This window comes from Linderina pennispora, assembly GCF_002104995.1.
Source record: "Linderina pennispora strain ATCC 12442 chromosome Unknown DL89scaffold_12, whole genome shotgun sequence".
NCBI classification, from domain to species: domain Eukaryota; kingdom Fungi; phylum Kickxellomycota; class Kickxellomycetes; order Kickxellales; family Kickxellaceae; genus Linderina; species Linderina pennispora.
This window is the reverse complement of record NW_024468260.1, coordinates 351,465-367,376: the sequence shown is the minus strand read 5'-3', so window position 1 is coordinate 367,376 and position 15,912 is coordinate 351,465. Positions and strand designations below refer to the sequence as shown.

The window sequence follows — 15,912 nt, the reverse complement described above, 5'->3', positions numbered from 1 at the left end:
TCAAGGACCGAGACCGCCATCCCCAGGCGCTGGGCAAGGGGCGGGACCACAGATCCCCAGTACTAATATGGCTGCCCGCCACACCAGGAAGGCGCTAGGAATAAAAACGTACCTTCATTATGAGAGTAAAAAGAGGGTGGGCGTGAGAAGCGCGTCTGTAAAATAAAGGTAAGTGTTTGGCGAAAAGAGAGGAGGAAGAGGGGAATGGTCAAGCGAAAGACGCTGAGGGAGAAGAAGAAAGTGTTGCAAAAGAGAGAAAAGGGGTTGGTGCGAGAGCTTGGAGAGAGGAGAAGCGCACAAAGCCAGCAAGGCAATGTTCAAGTTTAAGTACAATTTCGGAACGAGACAAATAATGCTGTCCTACTAGCCGCCTGCCTCCCCCTCTGCGCGGGTTTCCGGCTGCTGGGCCGTCAACGTTTGTGAACCTTGGTGTGCGGCGGGTGATTGTCGTCTGTATATCAATTCCCTCACCATCCCCTCTTTCCGACGCGCAGATAATCTCCACAGGCTTCCAAAATAGAGGCCCGAAAAGGGACTGCGTGGTCTTGGCCAAGCGCCTTTCTGAATACGCTTGGCGGTGTCGAGGAAGGGATTTGTGGAAAGGGGGTGGGATGTCCTTTTTCCAGACATGTTTATTTTCAGCTCGGTGTAGCATGGCATTCGCCTTCCACTCAAAGCCCGCTAAGAAAGAAGGAGCTTCTGGACTCATCCGGGCTTCGGCTCTGGAAAACAAGCAGGCTGCAGATGCATGACCAGAACGCTTCAATCGCCCGGGATGCAGAGGGTGACGAATGTTGCAGCCATGGGGTGTCTGCAAGCGGCACCTGCAAGATAGCTCATTCTGCAGCCCCTGCGCGACTGATACCGAGAGCGACGATGAGGCTGGTTGCGCCTGATACCGAAAGCCAGCGTGGGATTTGTCGCTAGATCCAATGGACCGTCGGCACAAGACTGAGGTATTTTAATTGAACGATTTGCCATGTACCGCAGACCCGCCCGTAAAAATAGCATCGCCGATCCGCCTGGTGTTCGGCAGAAGGCAGGGGCACAAACAAAAACAATAATTCTACATGTTTTGTTGAAGAAAAGAAGCAGAAGGGAGATGGTGGGCAAGTGGTGTAACATCGCACCCCTAGGGGTTGTTCTTGACCCAGTCATAGTAGTACTGCACGACACCCAGTGGCTGGCCGACAATGCAGAAGGATATCCAGAACACGGCGTTCCCTAGGCCCGACTCGGGTCCACGCCACCGCACCAACCACTGGGTGAGCTGGATCAAGGGGATCTGGAACATCATTCCAAAGAACGAGTACCCCTTGAGCGAGTGGGTCGGAATGCCAAACAGCAGCTCATGCATGACAGCCGAAACCACAAAGGTCAGCAAGACACCCAGGTGGGGCGACAGCGACAGGGGCGCCGAGACCAAAGGCATCATGATATGGCGCTTGCAAAAGTAGTGGATGGGCAAGGTTCCACTCACGCCAGTACGCAGCCAGATCGACCGAGTTCCACCAGTCGAGATAAAACGCGCGATCAGCGAACCCCAACAGCTCGGCCAACGCATTAAGCCCCGCATGGAAGATAGCGTAGAACCCGAGGAACCAGACACCGGCACTGATCACTGACAGCTTCAGCACGCGCTCGGACAGCCAGAAGGCATCGCGCTTGTCAATGGCCATGACCGAGCCCACCAGCGTCGGAATAGCGTACTGCTGGATCACAATGTACATGGCCAGACAGCAGATCAGCAGCTCGGTAATCCGCTTGACCACAAAGGACTTGCGCACAGGGCCGGGCATGCGCGGGTACGACGGCTGGTAGCAGAGCGTGGGCGCAGCCCAGAAATACATAAAGTTGGCCAGGGTCACATTCTTTGGGTAGGCGACCTTGTAGTCGATCGGATGCGACATGCCGACGCGTGCCGGCGGCTCCTCAGCAGGCGACCCAGCAGCATCAGCAATTGTCGTGGTCGAGCTGTTCTTGGACTCGGCCATGCTGCGCAGAACCTCGGCGGTGCTGTCCACGGTCTTTGGGCGCGGGCGCGGGCGCGGCAGAGCGTCGGCCTTGGCGTCGATGCGGTCGTCGCCGGCCACGTGAATGCCGTCCAGCGCACGTGCGTTCAGCGAGAAGCTGGCGCGCGTCGTTATCGGAATGACCTCCTTGACAAGCTCCTCGACGCCCTCGTCCTCATCGTCGTCGGCCTGGCTATCGACGATGAACTGGCCGTTCTTGATGTGGGCAAAGCGCATCGGGTCGTTTTCGAGCTTGGCGTCGCCGAGCCGGTACGCCCGGCGCAGGTCAAAGTTTGTGGCAGCCCACGAATACAGCTTCAAGAACATGATACACGAGCACATCATCACAAACGTGCCGAGCGCGGGCTGGTAGATGCCGAAGTAGGTAATGCACCCAGGTGCTACCAGTACAAAACCCAGGTTCAGCAGATGCAAGACGACTGTGCGCTTCTCCTCCTTGGGCACGCCCACGTCGCCCTTCTGCCGCCTACCCTTGCCGGGCCTGGGGATTGCCATGAGCTCGATCACGTAGCCAGGCCACAAAGGCCACGGCCACGCTTGTGAATGCCCAGTAGTGTCATCAGCCAGTCGATCAGGGCAACGCCGCCGCCCGGAATGCTGACAAGGATGCCGTACTTCATGTAGTTTTCGATGGCCAGGCGGATCAAGGTTGCCGACAGCAAGAGCAGCGCAAAGTTGATCCAGGCCGTGGTAGCTCACGGTCGTTAGCTCCTTGTCGAAGCACCGAGACTCGCGGTTTGTAGTGCACCACCTGGGCCTGCACATACGGCTTCAGCGTGTGTTTGTGCGCGGCAGCGTGCTGCGGGTCTGGCTTTCCAGTCTTCGTTGTCGGGGGCATAAGATGAAAAAAGGGTGTATTTGATAAAAAGGGAACAGAGGAGAGAAGTAGAGCTGCGGGGCCTGGCGTACAAACAGCCAACAAAACGACGTGGGCCTTTTTGTATAAGCGCAGGAGAGGGTGATTGAATGCGCGCCTGAAAGCGACGCCCCGACCCGTGTTTGTGCTCTCTCATACCCCCAAAAAACAACAAAATCGTCACCACTGGGGATTATTACCGCACGCCTGCAAGTTCAGACGCAATTTGCCTCGGGGGCGGAGAAGGGGGCACGTGAAACTTACTGATAGTTCTTGAAGACTGCAGCTAGCTGCAGCAGCGCCTAGTGCAATTCCTCCGAGCCAGGGTGCAGGCGGCATCCAGCATGGCCATCAGCCTTAGTCTTGGTAGTGTTGCCAGGGTCGGTACCATTGAGGTAGCTCGGCAACCCATCGATGCTGCAGGTGTTATCTCTCACACGCTTGTTCTGTAGCGACTCATCCGACTTGTTCTCAAAGTACCTGACCAGTGTCTCGCGTTCCGCCTTGTAGTCCATGAACGGCACAGCGAATCCGCACGACTGTCCAACCATCTCAACCTGGATCGTCAATAATGGAGCGCACAAACTTGAACTTTGCTGGGTCCTTCCATTGCTCGCTAAAGTGCTCCTCGAACAGCGTGTCAAACTCGGGCGTGCCTGGCTCGTAGACTCTGCCGGTGCCAAACAGACGCATGATCTTGGGCGAGCCTTCGAAGGCACAGAGCATCAAAGTGATGCGCTTGTTCTCGCGCAGATGTGCAATCGTCTCGCAGCCGCTGCCGCGACCGTCCAGGTGGAATGACGCGGTTGGCGTTGAGGACACGCAGCGAGTCGTAGCCACGCGGCGACAGATTGACGTGGCCGTCCTTGGCTAGCGGTGCCGACGCCATGAAGAAGACCTTTTGCTTGCGGATCCATTCCTGGTCAGCATCAGTCAAAGCGTTGCGGAAGGTGCCCATTGTGGAAAGAAATTTAGGTTTTCTGCTAGAAGAGTAGAGTTGAAGTGTTGCCCCTTTGTGCTGTCCGGATTTAGATAGAGGAGCTGTTTATTGGGACTGCGGCAGGGTGAGCCACGCGGCTCCATGCCGGGGGATCAGTTATGGCGAAATGCTTACTGTCAACAAATGGTTGAAAAATATGCGTCTAGTCGACAAAGACCACCGGTATCCTGGCAAACCCTGGCCTCTTACCGCTGAGAGAGAAACTGGCACCCTCTAGATGTAGCTGATTTTCAGGGCTGCTTCCACACCTGTGGCTCAAGCTCCAGCCGCAGAGACTGCCTGGCCACTGGCCGTGTTTCTACTAAACTGATTTCCTTCACCTTATAGCACTATCGGCGACGCAGCTGCGTTGTACCCGCTACTGGGGCGTACAACTCGAGTGCGCCAGTCTTGCATGACCTGCCTGGGACTCCTGGGTTGGATCCTCGGCTGCTCCTCTCTGTCAACCTGTAAGCTTGCGGCTCTCTTTACAGTGGTTATACAGTAAGCTCAACATTTTGTAAATAGTGCCTCATCATATCGCTATGTACGATACTGACTAGCTGCTGCAGGTTAAGTGCGTTGTCTATCTGATCATCAGTCACTACATGAGACATATCCAGTAGTATGACATCCAATATAAATAGCTACCAGAATTGCTCTGCTCGCGATGCGAGCTCGGCTGCTAGTCAGTATGGGTTGACATGTCGATAAGAGCATCATGGCGAACCGGTCATTTGAACGTGCCGGATGGTTGTTGGTGCAATGGCGATCATGGACATCTCCCATCTTGATGGCCTGCTCAGCGCAGGTGCTTCAGCGCTGGTTCGCTGCTGCTGGCAGACGCCTGCTGCCTCTTGTATATAGGTAAAGATAGCTGCATGTTTATAAGATAGTTGTGGGCAGCTTGCAGCATATCTATGTTGGGCTAATACTCGCTGGTTTCTACTTTAGTCGATATGCTCAGAAGGCTTCGTTCCTTGCACAGGGGAACATTTCCTTGGGGAATTTATAATTTGGTACTATGAGTATTGGTCGCCTAAGCACTAGATACAGCTTTGGAAGGGATAAAGGATCCTTGGGGACTGGTGATACTTCAAATATATTCAAAAAAAATAAAAATAAAAATAAAGACAGATGCGGCGTGGAGAGCCGATGAACCCAGCACAGGGTATGGCCTAAAGGCCAATGAGGATTCTCCAGACCTTGACGAAGGCGAAAGCAGCAAATCGTCATCGCTAGGGCGGAGAAGGGGACACATGAAACTACTGGTAGTTCTTGAAGACTGCAGCAGCAGCAGCAGCGCCTAGTGCAATTCCTCCGAGCCAGGGTGCGGCGGCATCCACCATGGCCATCAGCCTTATCTTGGTAGTGTTGCCAGGGTCGGTACCATTGAGGTAGCTTGGCAACCCATCGATGCTGAGTGTGTTGTTCTCGATACGGCGTTTCAGTGCAAGTTCCTCAGACCTTTCTGCATAAACCTTGACCAGTGTCTCGCGCTCCGCCTTGTAGTCCATGAACGGCACAGCGAATCCGCACGACTGTCCAACCATCTCAACCTGGACGTCAATAATGGAGCGCACAAACTTGAACTTTGCTGGGTCCTTCCACTGCTCGCTAAAGTGCTCCTCGAACAGCGTGTCAAACTCGGGCGTGCCTGGCTCGTAGACTCTGCCGGTGCCAAACAGACGCATGATCTTGGGCGAGCCTTCGAAGGCACAGAGCATCAAAGTGATGCGCTTGTTCTCGCGCAAATGCGCAATCGTCTCGCAGCCGCTGCCGCGACCGTCCAGGTGGATGACGCGGTTGGCGTTGAGGACACGCAGCGAGTCGTAGCCACGCGGCGACAGATTGACGTGGCCGTCCTTGGCCAGCGGTGCCGATGCCATGAAGAAGACCTTTTGCTTGCGGATCCATTCTTGGTCGGCATCAGTCAAAGCGTTGCGGAAGGTGCCCATTGTGAAAGAAATTTAGGTTTTCTGCTAGAGGAGTAGAGAAGAAGCGCTCACACTCCTTCCCACGACGGGACGAGGGCTTGCGTTTATGCCCCCTTCTCCCTTATCCGCGCTATCTTGTCATTCACGGCAAAACGATTTAGCAGGGCTGCGACTGCGGCAAAAGGAGATGCATGTATATATGAATCACTCAGCTCGATACAGCCACGTCGACCAGGTGATCCACGTCTCGCGTATAACCGCTTCGCACATCCTTCACCCTGACCATACCGACTCTCTGCACGCCAGCCTGCAAGGGCACAAACTGCAGTGCAAGTTCCTTGGACTCGCCGACATCGACCATCCCGAGCTCCCGCCTGCCCAGGCCGCACAAGACGACATTGGGCTGCCTGCCCACGGCCACAACCAGGTCCATCGGGTGCTCGGACAGGTTGCGCAGTTCAACATTGACAGTAAACGGCGCCTCGATGCGGACATGCTCAGAGACCGTGGCCCTGGCAATGTCAATGGGGAACATTCCGGGGGACTTGCGCACAAGCTGGCTGGTCTGCAGACGGCCGACGCTGCCAAAGGCGCCGCGCCACAGAATGTCGAGCTTGCCCAGCGCCGCTGCATACCGCACCGCCCGCTCCTCCTCCAGCGACCCAGCGGGCTTGGGCCGTAGCCGGTACAGGTGCTGGCGAATATCGCCGGCCTGCAGGAAGGCATTTCCGGGGGCGCTCAAATCCTCCATAGTGAAGACCTCGGCGGGATCGAACCTCAGGCGCTCCAAGGCCATGGTGGCCTGGGTGGCATTCTGCACCTGGACCTCGAGCAGGACATCGGCGTTGAGGTGATTCACCTTGGTCTTGACAATCAGCGGGTTGGCGACCTGGAACTTGAACGACTTTTGCAGGGTCTTGCGCTCGCCCTGCGCCGACAGATACGTGATTGCGCAGGCCAGAATATGCGTGCCCAGCTCCTTGATCTCATGCGCGACCTGGATGTTGCCGGCCTGGGCTGTAGCCAGTGCGCCCAGGGCGTTATTGTGCAGAATGAACGGCTGCTGCTGGTGCGTCTGCGTTTGCATGGCGACGCGCACCGAGACGTCACGCACACTCAATGTGCTCTCGTTGCAGACGCAGAGGTGGGCGCTGAAGGTCTCGCCCAGGTACATTGTCCCGAACGACTTGGGCAGAACCAGTGTCTCTGTCACAGGGAAGTTGTCCAACGGCTGCTCAGCCGTGTTGAACGGCTGGGTGCTGAGCACATTGCCGCTGTCGGTCGGGTGGTTCTGCGTGTACTCGCTCAGCGCTGCTGCAACTACCGAACCGCTGTCTACTGGCAGCTGCTTTGCTAGCGACAGCTGTGGCCGCGACAGACGCATTACTTTTAGCGTCAGCGGATGTGTCTCTCGCATCAGCGCCGCCATTGTGAGCAAGGGAAAGCTAGTATACAAGAATTCAAAATTCAGAAAAGAGAAAACCTGTATATTTTGTCGGGCTTGACAAGAGGCTGCTATTTGTTTTTAGAGAGTTTGCTCGACAGCGTTGATGCCCTCGGATGGCAGAATGTGCATGATGGGCTCGTAGACGTCCTTGGTCATGGGCGCAATGACGCCGGTCTTGGTGATCTTGCCGTCAAGGATCAGCTGCGTGGCAATGCCGCACGGCACGCCGACAGTCTTGGCCATGGCTGTGAAGCCGTTGGGCTCGCCGTACATCAGCGTCACCGACGTGCGGGTGTTGTGCGAGCCGTCCTTGTTCTCGACCTCAAACTTGTGCTGCAGCAGGATCATGTCGCGCTCGCCCTCCCCATACATCATCAGGTCCTCCAGACGCGCGCACAGGACATCCAGGTACGTGCCGCGGCGGCTAGCAGCGACATCGGCCGAGGTGATTCCGAGCCACTTGATGCCATGGATGACGCGGCGACGGGCCTCAGGCATCCTGTGTGTCGATCTTGGTCCTCGATAGCAGCGAGCAGCGCGTCCTGGCTGTCGGACGCCGAACCCAGCAGCTGCTGGGTGACCTTGTTCCACGGCAGCGGCTCCGAGCTGGATGCGCTCAGGAACTCCTGCGGGGCGTCGTCCAGGAACCCCATGTTCACCAGGGTCTTGGCAAACTCAGGGAAGCCCTGGTACCGCAGAGTGCCGCGCACACACGTCTCGGCCTCGGGGATGTTGTAGCGCTGGCGGTAGTGGCTCGAGTCGCGGTTGCCGTAGCCGACCACAGCAAAGGCCGGGTAAATGTAGATTGGCCGGGCCGAGTCCATCAGATCCTTGCCGTTAATCTCCACCAGTTTGCCGTCCTGCCAGTACCGCGCGTTATTGCGCAGCGCCAGAAGCACCCCGCGCGCCGACCACGAGAACTTGTAGCCGAGCGGGTTGTTCGAGTCCTCGGGCGCCGGCAGACCGCCGCAGAACGACTCGAACGAGGTGATCTTGCCGCCCTGCTCCTGCACCTCGTTGATGATCTTGAGCGCATACAGGTGGTCGATTCCCGGGTCAAGCCCGATCTCGTTCATGCAGATCACGCCCGCCTCCCGGGCCGCTGCGTCCAGCTCCTCCATGGCCGGCGAGATGTAGCTGGTCGTCACCACGTGCTTCTTGGCCTTGATCGCCGCCTTCATCACCCGTGCGTGCTGAGTGTACGGGATCAAGCTGATCGTTAGGTCGTGTGCGGCAACCGCCTGCTCCAGAGCCGCATCATCCTCGACGTCAAGGCTGATCGGCGTGGTGTTCGAGTACTTGGCAGTCAGCTCCTCAGCCTTGGCCAGACGACGGCAGGCCACCGTCACCTTGTTGTTGCCGCTGCGCAGCAGGTACTCGAGGCACGGCTCGGCCACGAATCCGGAGCCCAGCAGGAGGATGTTCCTAAGGGACAGCAGCGCTGGTTAGTTACACAAGTGTAAATTAGAGATCCGCGCCGGTTTGGGATCTTGGGAGGGACGCTTACTTCTCAGCCATGGTTTCCTAGTTTTTTCTTTTTAAAAGTGGTAGTCAAGTAACGAAAAGGGAAAAGGATAAGGAATTCACAAAATGGGGAGCTTGCGATCGAGCGGGACCATTCTCGCTCGTTTTATAGCTGCCCGCTAAAAGAAAAAAAATGCGATGTGGGAAAACGTGTATCCGTCACAGGCAATAAACAGCCTGGTCGGGGGACAATCTCAGCCATTCTGGCTCTGCTGCCAGCATTACGGCTTGGTCCAAGGGGGCAGGGAGCTGTGAGTCACAACGAGCTAATAAATCCTATGCGGTCCAATTAGCCCTCTTCCTCGCACTCGTCGATGCAGTCCCGCGACACGCATGGTCCTAGCATGCGCACCGGCAGTGGCGGTGACGTAGCGCCCACCACGGGCTGCGAGGCCACGCGCGCGGTCTTCTGCACACTGCTTCGCCACCCCTTGTTCTGGCAGCCCACCGACGACACCCGCGTGCTCTTGGCAAACAAGTCGCCCAGGTACGGATTGTGCGGGTCCATCAGCGCCGGGTCAAGGCGCTCACTATGCACCAACGACCGCGCAGCCTCTGGCAGATCCACCGGCCACCCGTCACCGTACGCAGTCGCCTGCAGCGGCACAATCGATCCTCTGCCCTGCCACACCAGCGACCCATCGCTCGACTCCGTGCGGTGGTGCTCCATGCCGTCTTTGGTATGGATGCTAAGACGCGGCGAGGGCACCGGGAAGTCGGAAATGCCCGGCGAGTTGGCCTCAAAGCTCAGCTCGCTGATATTGACCATTGGCGAAATGCACGAGAATGGCCGGCGGATCGGCGCGTCGAGCGAGCACGCTGGGGTGTTTTCCAGCGGAAGCATATACAGGTTCTGCGTGCCAGCTGTCAGCCGCTTGTTGCTAGGCAGTCGGCTTCATGCCATCTGTTGGCGCCTGTGTTGGCTCTGGGACGCATCTCGTCCTCGCTGGACTCGGGCGTCGCCATGCCAGCGGGGTTCCGGGACCGCGCACGCTGCATCAGCGTCCGCCAGAGCTCTAGCGAAGTCCGACCCGTCCTGCAGGATCAGCCGGCTGCCGCTGAACTTGCTGCCGCTGCGGATCTGCAGGGTGCCCGCACGGACCAGCGATACCTGGGCCGTGGGCAGGAACACCGATGTTTCGGGTGCGCATTTGGCCACGTCGCCCTGCGAGCGGAACACATGGAAGTACCCGCGCGCAGTCAGCACGCAGTATTTGCTCTGCCATGTGCTGCGGAACATTGGCCCTTGCTCCTTCAGCGCTACCACGCCCTCGCGCTGCACCTTGATCCACTCACTGTCGCCATACGTGTACTCGCCTGCCACCCCTCTGCTCGGTGGCCAGCACTGCCTGGAATGTCTCTGCGAAATACGCCCATTCGGCACACTCGTCAAGAAGGACGTTGGCCTTGGCGCCGGCCTTGGCCGTCTGCCGTAGCTGCCTGCCGCTGGATCCCAATAGCTCCATGTATCCGCCCACAATCACCTTGAGCCGTTCGATCAGCTGGGGCTCAAGGTCACGAATACGCGCCTGCTCGGCCATTACCAGCTCATTGAGCTTTCTGCTCAAGCTCACGTCCGCTTACGCACCAAGGCCTCGATCTCCAGCCGCACAATAAACGGGTCCTTGGCCACCTCCTGCCTCATATCCACCTCGAACCGCGTCCAGCGTCGCCTGTAGTAACGCCAGCCTCTGCTTGATGCTCACCCGGACACTCGTCCAGCTCCCGGTGCACGCCGCCTACTGCCCCGGCGTATTTATTCATGCGCTGCTTCACCAAGCCGCGCATATCCTCCAGCCCTTTAACCGCTCCCTTCATGTGCCGTCGAGATCCCACAGTGTGTTTCCACCATCCCTTGCTGCAATGTCTTTAGCCGCTTCGACATATCGGCTATGCCATTGGGCTTCATTAATGAGTGCTCGTGCAATGGCACCTTGCAGAATGTCCCCGACCCGCGCATACACTGTTGCCAGGTCGAGCTCGGCCGCGCACATGCTGGTGAAGTATTCGTGGTAGTTCTCAACCATATGCAGCCAGGCCGTCAGTCCGCTGGTAGCACAGGTCATGTGTGTCGCCGCTGCCCACGCTGGATGCCGCTGTGAATGTGGGCTTTACTGCTGCCCCAGCCGATGTGTTGGGGACAACGCGGATATCGGTTTTGCGCACTGCCTGGTTGGATCCGCGTCGGAGTGCTTTACCCATGATATGCTATATATGGTAATTAATAATCTAGTGTGGAGAAAGTTAAAAATAATACAATATAGTAGTGGATATTCGTTGCAAAAAGAGGTAAGGAGGAGGAAGAAAAAAAGGAATGGCTGAGGTGAATCCTTTACTTTTGTCTGCCACCACCCGTGGGCCCAAAAAATAATGGGCTGCATCCGCCGACACTGGCCCGACAAGGGGGGAAACTACGTCGCGTGTGTTGTTTACAATTCTCTTGCAAAATCACCCAGAACATCTATTTGGCCACTCATCGCTTGAGCAGGCTGCAGGTGTAAACAGGCTTTTGAATGTGCTTCACGCGGCTTCCTGAAATTCAACAAAAACAACAGATAATGGAAATTAGCACAACACTATACTATCCAAGTATGCCAATCAATCGCCACTCTTTGTCACCAGTCTATCGCCATGCAGTCCTTTATTTTCCTCTTCGTCTATTGACATGTGTGGAGTGGGTTTGGAGTGTTTTTATTGCGCTATTGCGGTTACCCGAAACTCAATATACTCGCAATGCCATTGACCAGTTTCCGTTCACTTGTCGTCCTCTCCACCCATTAATGTCTTGATATAATCTCCCCTTTGTCGCTATTTCCGAAAACATTGCGCACTGCTTCCGAAATGAAAACATGAAGTGTCTGCTCAGAACAAGGCTCAATGCACTGCTGACAGCGCACACTTTGGAGTTCTTGGTACATCTTTGCGAGTTTTGTATGGTCCAAACAATTCGGCTGTAGTGACAAATAGTCGAGGGTGGTCAATGTCTATGTACATGTAATCACAGTTTATGCAGCAGCCGTTACAAAAACTGGCAGCGAGTTTTAATCTCGCTGAATAAATCGAATTAATATGCCAAATGATCGAATCGAGTGATCATATCCTGCGGTTAGCTTTTTTTTTTCTTTCTTTCCTCTGCGGCCACGACCGCAATTGCTGACAAACCAGCGTTCTGTCCTAGTCTCACAGTTCCTTCACCTTCACCCTCTCCTTTGCAATATTAGAACTCACTTTCTTTCACTAACCAAGAACTAATGGAGTACGTCCCACAGACAAGAGAGCAGCTCATTCTGTGCTGCTGAGTGCGGTACAGCGATCCCGCCAAACCCGGCAAACATGTGCGTGAACTGCGTGCGCTCGATCGTAGATATCACCGAGGGAATTCCCAAGCACGCAACAATCCACTGGTGCAAGAACTGCGAGCGGTACCTGCAGCCGCCAGCGTCATGGGTGGTGTGTGATCTCGAGAGCCGCGAGCTGCTGGCGTTGTGTCTGAAGAAACTGAAGGGCCTCGGAAAGGTGCGGCTGATTGACGCCGGGTTCATCTGGACTGAGCCGCATTCGCGACGCATCAAAGGTCAAGCTGACGATCCAGAAGGAGGTGTTCACGGCGACGATCCTGCAGCAGGCGTTTGAGGTGGAGTTTGTGGTGTCGTCAATGATGTGTCCCGACTGCATGCGGGTGATGGCGCAGAACACATGGAAGGCCATGGTGCAGGTGCGGCAAAAGGTCGACCACCAGCGCACGTTCTTCTACCTGGAGCAGCTGATCCTCAAGCACAACGCTGCCCACGACACGATCAATATCAAGGAGGTCAAGGGCGGCCTGGACTTCCATTTCGCGCAGCGTGCGCACGCAATCAAGATGGTTGAGTTCCTGGCCAGCATGGTGCCGACCCGGTCCAAGACATCCGAGCAGCTGATTTCGAGCGACGTGCACACAAGCACGTCCAACTACAAGTTTACCTACTCGGTCGAGATCATCCCGATCTGCAAGGACGACCTGGTGGCGATGCCCAAGAAGGTGGCCAACTCGCTCGGCCACATTGCGCCGCTGGTGCTGTGCACGCGCGTCGGCAACACCATCCATGTTATCGACCCAAAGACCCTGCAGCAGGCCGATATCTCGGGAACCGTGTTCTGGCGCCACGAGGGCATTGACACGGTCAGCGCCGTGCGCGATCTCAAGGAGTTCTACGTCGTCGACGTCGACCTGCTTGGCCCGCGCGTTGGCCGCTTTGCGCTAGCCGATGTCACGGTCCAGCGCATGGCCGGATGTGGGCAAGAACGACGATGTCATTATTGTGCGCTCGCACCTTGGCAACCTGCTGAACTTTGGTGACACCGTGCTTGGCTACGATCTGCTGACGGCCAACATCAACAACCCGAGCTTCGACAAGCTGAACACGGAGGACATGCCCAGCGTGGTGCTGGTCAAGAAGAGCTATCCGGAGCGCCGCCGCAAGCGCAAGGTGCGTCCCTGGAAGCTCAAGTCGCTGTCCAAGGACGAGGGCGACTTGGCGCCCAAGAAGCAGGATCAGGAGAAGCTCGAGGCCGACTTCGAGACCTTCCTGCGCGACCTCGAGGAGGACCCCGAGCTGCGCCAGAGCATCAACCTGTACAAGGACACCAGCGCTGTGCCTGGCCGCAACACCGGCGAGATGGACGACGAGGACGACGAGGACGCGCCCGAGGTGCCCCTTGAGGAGCTGCTGGACGACCTCAAGATCACAGACGACGACGTGGACATGGAGGCCTAGCTTGTTGCGTGATCTTGTGTTTTACCGTGTTGATCATACATTTGAGTCACCCCTTGAATCGGTCCTTTTCAGCGCCGCTTATTGGGCAATCGCGACGACGCGCGGGCCTGCCAGTCCCAAACGGTGCTTTCTGACGGGGCCTTTATGCAGGCCAAGTGGTCCCACGAAACGTGACCAGTTCAAATTTAGTTTCATCGAAGCTAGTCAATCAGGAGGAATTGGCAAATTGCTCGCCTTTCTCTGGGTCGGCACGGTTCTTTTTTCTGGCGCTTCGTAAGCCTTGCTCGCCCCTCCCCTCGCCCCTCCCCTCCAGCAGCTCCATCGTTTTTTATTCCACCACCCATTTTCCCACTCTTTACATTTTTATACATCTCTTTGGTTGACCGATACTATCCAGTACACAATGACTGTCGAAGCCGAGCATCAGGAGCGTGTTGAGGCCATCGAGAAGCACGCTGGAGAAGCCGCGGACCCGAGGTAGGACGAGGCAATACAACCATGGTTATTAATTATGTGCCTTTTTTTTTATCTCTGGAGCTTATTATCTAAAATCACTCCCATTTTTCTCTGCTAGCCTCGTCGAGGATACCTCCGACTATGAGGAGCACGATGAGCCGGCCGAGGTCTCCATCAAGGGCGCCGCCAAGCGGAACGGCGATAGGTTCCCTGGCACCGGCCGGACCCTGTCGGGCGAGGTGGCCGAGGAGGAGGCAGACCCCGAGGACGACGAGGCTGACATTGAGTCTGATTTTGGTGACGAGTACGAGTCGGGCATTGACGACGAGGACGAGATTGAGGAGGAGGACGAGGAGGACTACGCCAGCGATGCTGACAAGCCCCGTGGCGGCTCGGCCACCTACAACCTGCGCGCTGCCAATAGCAAGCGCAGGCTGAGCGAGGTTGATGGCGACGAGGATGAGGAGGGCCCCTCGACAAGAACACGCCAGAGGACTGGCGTCAGCTACGACGAGGATGAAGATGAGGAGGATGAGGATGAGGATGAGGAGATTGTTGAGGAGGAGATTGTCGACGAGGATGAGGTCGACGATGAAGAGGACGAAGAGTAAACATCAAACACGTCGCGTGATTTTTCCAGCCCGCTAGGCGCCATTTTCCCTCCGCTTTTTTCTGTCGTTGTCGCAACTTTATATATCGTCTGCCCTTTCAGCGTCCTGCGTGGTCATTTTAAAAGCTGTGTATTGGTGGTATGTGGAAAAAAGATATTCGGGCCGGGGTGGGTGCGCACGCCCTGTCTGCTAGCTTGCCTTTTCGACTGGCTGTGGCCCGGGTCCGCCGTATGCTTTGCGAGCAAACGCGTTGAACAGCCTGATGAGCTCCAGAATATACGGGATGAACAGGTAGATGAATACCCGCTGCTCCGAAGTCTGGCACGCAGGTATGCCCATGTACACAAAGCCAGCAGTCAGCCCAATATAGAACTGTGCGATCTGCATACGCGTCAGCCACTGCTTCCCAGGCGGCTTGTATCCCATGGCGGTCAGCGTATAATACGTGTACATCAGGCTGTGGATGATGCTGTTCTCAAACACAAAGAACGCCAGGTACGCCGACTGCACATAGTTGCCGAAGCCACATAATCAGCACAGCGCCCGAGTGGTGGAATGTCTGGAGACGACCGGGCGACCGGCCCTTGTACAGGATAATGAAGGTGTCGACAAACTCGTAGTACTTTGACAGGTAGAACAGGTACCCGTGCATCAGGAGCTTGCTGTTCCACAGCGTCCAGTTGGCGATCGCAGTAGGCGGTCCTGAATCCTTGCGTCTGCACGCTTTTAACTACTGCTGGCATAAAGTCAATGAACGTCCAAATTGAGTATACTGCCAAAGCCAGGTTATGCGCGACAACAACGTTGCGGACAGCAGTCGACGTGCGCGGCGCGTTACTGCGCGAGTCGTCGTTCTTCTTCGCCTCCCCCAGCTGCTGCTTGTTTGCCCTGTCCCAGAACCACACACCGGCGTTATAGGCGAGAATTCCCACGAAGGGCGTGTAGGGTGTCATCATGGCGTTGTAAATGCAGCCGAACGGCAGCAGGTTTGTGGGGGTGGTGATGTGGGGCGACATGTTGAGCTGGCTAGCCAGCGAGAACAGCCATTTGACGAACATGGAAATGGCGGATGAAAAGACAAAGAAATCGTGACGGTGCACCTCGCTGTAGCTCGTCGCTATGTAAAACAGGAGTAAAGAGTAGAGATACGGCCAGCCGTGGGTCAGGATGGTTCCAAAGTCGTTGCCCATGGTCGGCATGGCTGCTTTGCAGGGTTGAAATAGAAAAAGTTCGCACAGTCGGTAGCTAGTGGCAAGGTGAGGTCGGTTGTCGAAGGCACGGTGGCTTCTAATTGTCTATAGCGGTTCACTCA

General features: G+C 56.3%; 9 protein-coding genes across 9 annotated transcripts; 2 read left to right on the top strand and 7 right to left on the bottom strand.

Annotated features, from left to right (window-relative positions):
- Nucleotides 1-37: 37 nt before the first annotated feature.
- Nucleotides 38-1,029, bottom strand: DL89DRAFT_46375 (uncharacterized protein). Its single transcript, XM_040891701.1, has one exon. The coding sequence runs from the start codon at nucleotides 707-709 to the stop codon at nucleotides 209-211; it is 501 nt and encodes a 166-aa protein (XP_040741436.1). The 5' UTR covers nucleotides 710-1,029; the 3' UTR covers nucleotides 38-208.
- Nucleotides 1,030-1,132: 103 nt separating this feature from the next.
- DL89DRAFT_275586 (uncharacterized protein) lies at nucleotides 1,133-1,730 on the bottom strand (the record flags this gene model as incomplete). The annotated part of the gene is made up of 2 exons (XM_040889326.1): nucleotides 1,133-1,444; nucleotides 1,503-1,730. The coding sequence occupies 2 exons, from the start codon at nucleotides 1,728-1,730 to the stop codon at nucleotides 1,133-1,135; spliced, it is 540 nt and encodes a 179-aa protein (XP_040741435.1).
- A 1,203-nt stretch (nucleotides 1,731-2,933) lies between these two features.
- DL89DRAFT_46373 (uncharacterized protein) lies at nucleotides 2,934-5,919 on the bottom strand. The gene is made up of 2 exons (XM_040891700.1): nucleotides 5,135-5,919; nucleotides 2,934-3,148 (listed from the first exon to the last, which is right to left on the bottom strand). The coding sequence occupies exons 1-2, from the start codon at nucleotides 5,824-5,826 to the stop codon at nucleotides 3,070-3,072; spliced, it is 771 nt and encodes a 256-aa protein (XP_040741434.1). The 5' UTR covers nucleotides 5,827-5,919; the 3' UTR covers nucleotides 2,934-3,069.
- Nucleotide 5,920: 1 nt separating this feature from the next.
- Nucleotides 5,921-7,548, bottom strand: DL89DRAFT_46454 (DUF974-domain-containing protein). Its single transcript, XM_040891702.1, has one exon. It carries the CDS (start codon nucleotides 7,232-7,234, stop codon nucleotides 6,014-6,016), a length of 1,221 nt encoding a protein of 406 aa, XP_040741433.1. The 5' UTR covers nucleotides 7,235-7,548; the 3' UTR covers nucleotides 5,921-6,013.
- Nucleotides 7,331-8,791, bottom strand: DL89DRAFT_278895 (Saccharopine dehydrogenase; the record flags this gene model as incomplete). Its single annotated transcript, XM_040889536.1, has 3 exons — nucleotides 8,760-8,791; nucleotides 7,815-8,677; nucleotides 7,331-7,770 (listed from the first exon to the last, which is right to left on the bottom strand). The coding sequence occupies exons 1-3, from the start codon at nucleotides 8,768-8,770 to the stop codon at nucleotides 7,331-7,333; spliced, it is 1,314 nt and encodes a 437-aa protein (XP_040741432.1). The 5' UTR covers nucleotides 8,771-8,791.
- Nucleotides 8,792-8,802: 11 nt separating this feature from the next.
- DL89DRAFT_269343 (uncharacterized protein) lies at nucleotides 8,803-11,063 on the bottom strand. Its single transcript, XM_040888261.1, is given in 10 exon segments — nucleotides 8,803-9,640; nucleotides 9,709-9,812; nucleotides 9,841-10,067; nucleotides 10,090-10,332; nucleotides 10,365-10,412; nucleotides 10,435-10,465; nucleotides 10,491-10,588; nucleotides 10,626-10,709; nucleotides 10,729-10,794; nucleotides 10,862-11,063. The coding sequence occupies 10 exon segments, from the start codon at nucleotides 10,976-10,978 to the stop codon at nucleotides 9,066-9,068; spliced, it is 1,593 nt and encodes a 530-aa protein (XP_040741431.1). The 5' UTR covers nucleotides 10,979-11,063; the 3' UTR covers nucleotides 8,803-9,065.
- A 964-nt stretch (nucleotides 11,064-12,027) lies between these two features.
- DL89DRAFT_294697 (NMD3-domain-containing protein) lies at nucleotides 12,028-13,533 on the top strand (the record flags this gene model as incomplete). Its single annotated transcript, XM_040890552.1, has 4 exons — nucleotides 12,028-12,036; nucleotides 12,077-12,292; nucleotides 12,351-13,025; nucleotides 13,060-13,533. 4 exons carry the CDS (start codon nucleotides 12,028-12,030, stop codon nucleotides 13,531-13,533), a joined length of 1,374 nt encoding a protein of 457 aa, XP_040741430.1.
- A 403-nt stretch (nucleotides 13,534-13,936) lies between these two features.
- Nucleotides 13,937-14,600, top strand: DL89DRAFT_294696 (uncharacterized protein; the record flags this gene model as incomplete). The annotated part of the gene is made up of 2 exons (XM_040890551.1): nucleotides 13,937-14,010; nucleotides 14,108-14,600. 2 exons carry the CDS (start codon nucleotides 13,937-13,939, stop codon nucleotides 14,598-14,600), a joined length of 567 nt encoding a protein of 188 aa, XP_040741429.1.
- Nucleotides 14,601-14,789: 189 nt separating this feature from the next.
- On the bottom strand, nucleotides 14,790-15,799 carry DL89DRAFT_294695 (uncharacterized protein; the record flags this gene model as incomplete). Its single annotated transcript, XM_040890550.1, has 4 exons — nucleotides 14,790-15,104; nucleotides 15,139-15,309; nucleotides 15,335-15,704; nucleotides 15,750-15,799. 4 exons carry the CDS (start codon nucleotides 15,797-15,799, stop codon nucleotides 14,790-14,792), a joined length of 906 nt encoding a protein of 301 aa, XP_040741428.1.
- Nucleotides 15,800-15,912: the final 113 nt, after the last annotated feature.